General features: G+C 59.6%; 1 protein-coding gene across 1 annotated transcript in view; it reads left to right on the forward strand.

Annotated features, from left to right (window-relative positions):
- The first annotated feature begins 679 nt into the window (after positions 1 to 679).
- POLR2D (polymerase (RNA) II (DNA directed) polypeptide D) overlaps positions 680 to 753 on the forward strand; it is a 2,576-nt gene continuing 2,502 nt past the window's right edge. The window contains exon 1 of the mRNA XM_010187949.1: positions 680 to 750. Within this exon, the coding sequence (XP_010186251.1) occupies positions 680 to 750 (71 nt within the window). The remainder of the gene's footprint in view (positions 751 to 753) is intronic.

The raw sequence follows: 753 nt of genomic DNA on the forward strand, positions 1-753 counted from the left end.
CAGCGACCTAGATAGAAATTCTGGTACAGTCACAACTTTCCTAAGGTCAAGGTTTACTCTCTATAGGATGTTCCTATAGCAAAATGGAGTGGCTGCAGCTCTCTGACCTGCTCTGGAGAGAAGCCAGACAAGTGAAGATGCATCTCGAAGTCCCCCAGAATCTGGTGGGATGAGGGGTACCAGCACAGTGCTGAGCTCTTTCAGTTATTCCATAAAGGACCAAGCAGAAGGAGCCCTCCTTGAGCTTGCTCGTGTAGAAGACCAGCGCAGTTTCCCTCAGTGTTTCAGGCCATGGTTTACGCCCTGCGAGACTTTGGGCCCACATCGCCTTGGCCTGCCATCCTGAGTCTGTCTCCCCAGGAATAAAACTCCAGCACCCCACAGCTCTGGGTCTCCAGGAGCTCATTTCCAAGCGAGCTCAAGCACACCTTTGAGGGCTGCGCCGTGTGAGGATGCTGAGGCGCCCTCTTCCCGCCGTTTCCCCTATGTGCCCCACAGCGGTAACCGCGCTTTTTTAACGCCCTGTGCAACCCCAGCTGGGCGCCGGCGAGAGCCGCACCTCTCCGCTCCTGCCTTCCCGCCCAGCTCAGGCTCCGTCTCGCCCCGCTCCACTTCCCTCCAACCCCGAGCGGTTCTCGCTTCCGGGCGGTGTTGGAGGCTTCCGGCACCGGTTGAGGCGATGGCGGCGGGCGGCGCTGACCCGCGGACGGCAGATGTGGAGGAGGACGCCTCGCAGCTCGTCTTCCCCAAAGG

Source organism: Mesitornis unicolor, unplaced genomic scaffold (assembly GCF_000695765.1).
Source record: "Mesitornis unicolor isolate BGI_N332 unplaced genomic scaffold, ASM69576v1 scaffold32747, whole genome shotgun sequence".
Taxonomy (NCBI): domain Eukaryota; kingdom Metazoa; phylum Chordata; class Aves; order Mesitornithiformes; family Mesitornithidae; genus Mesitornis; species Mesitornis unicolor.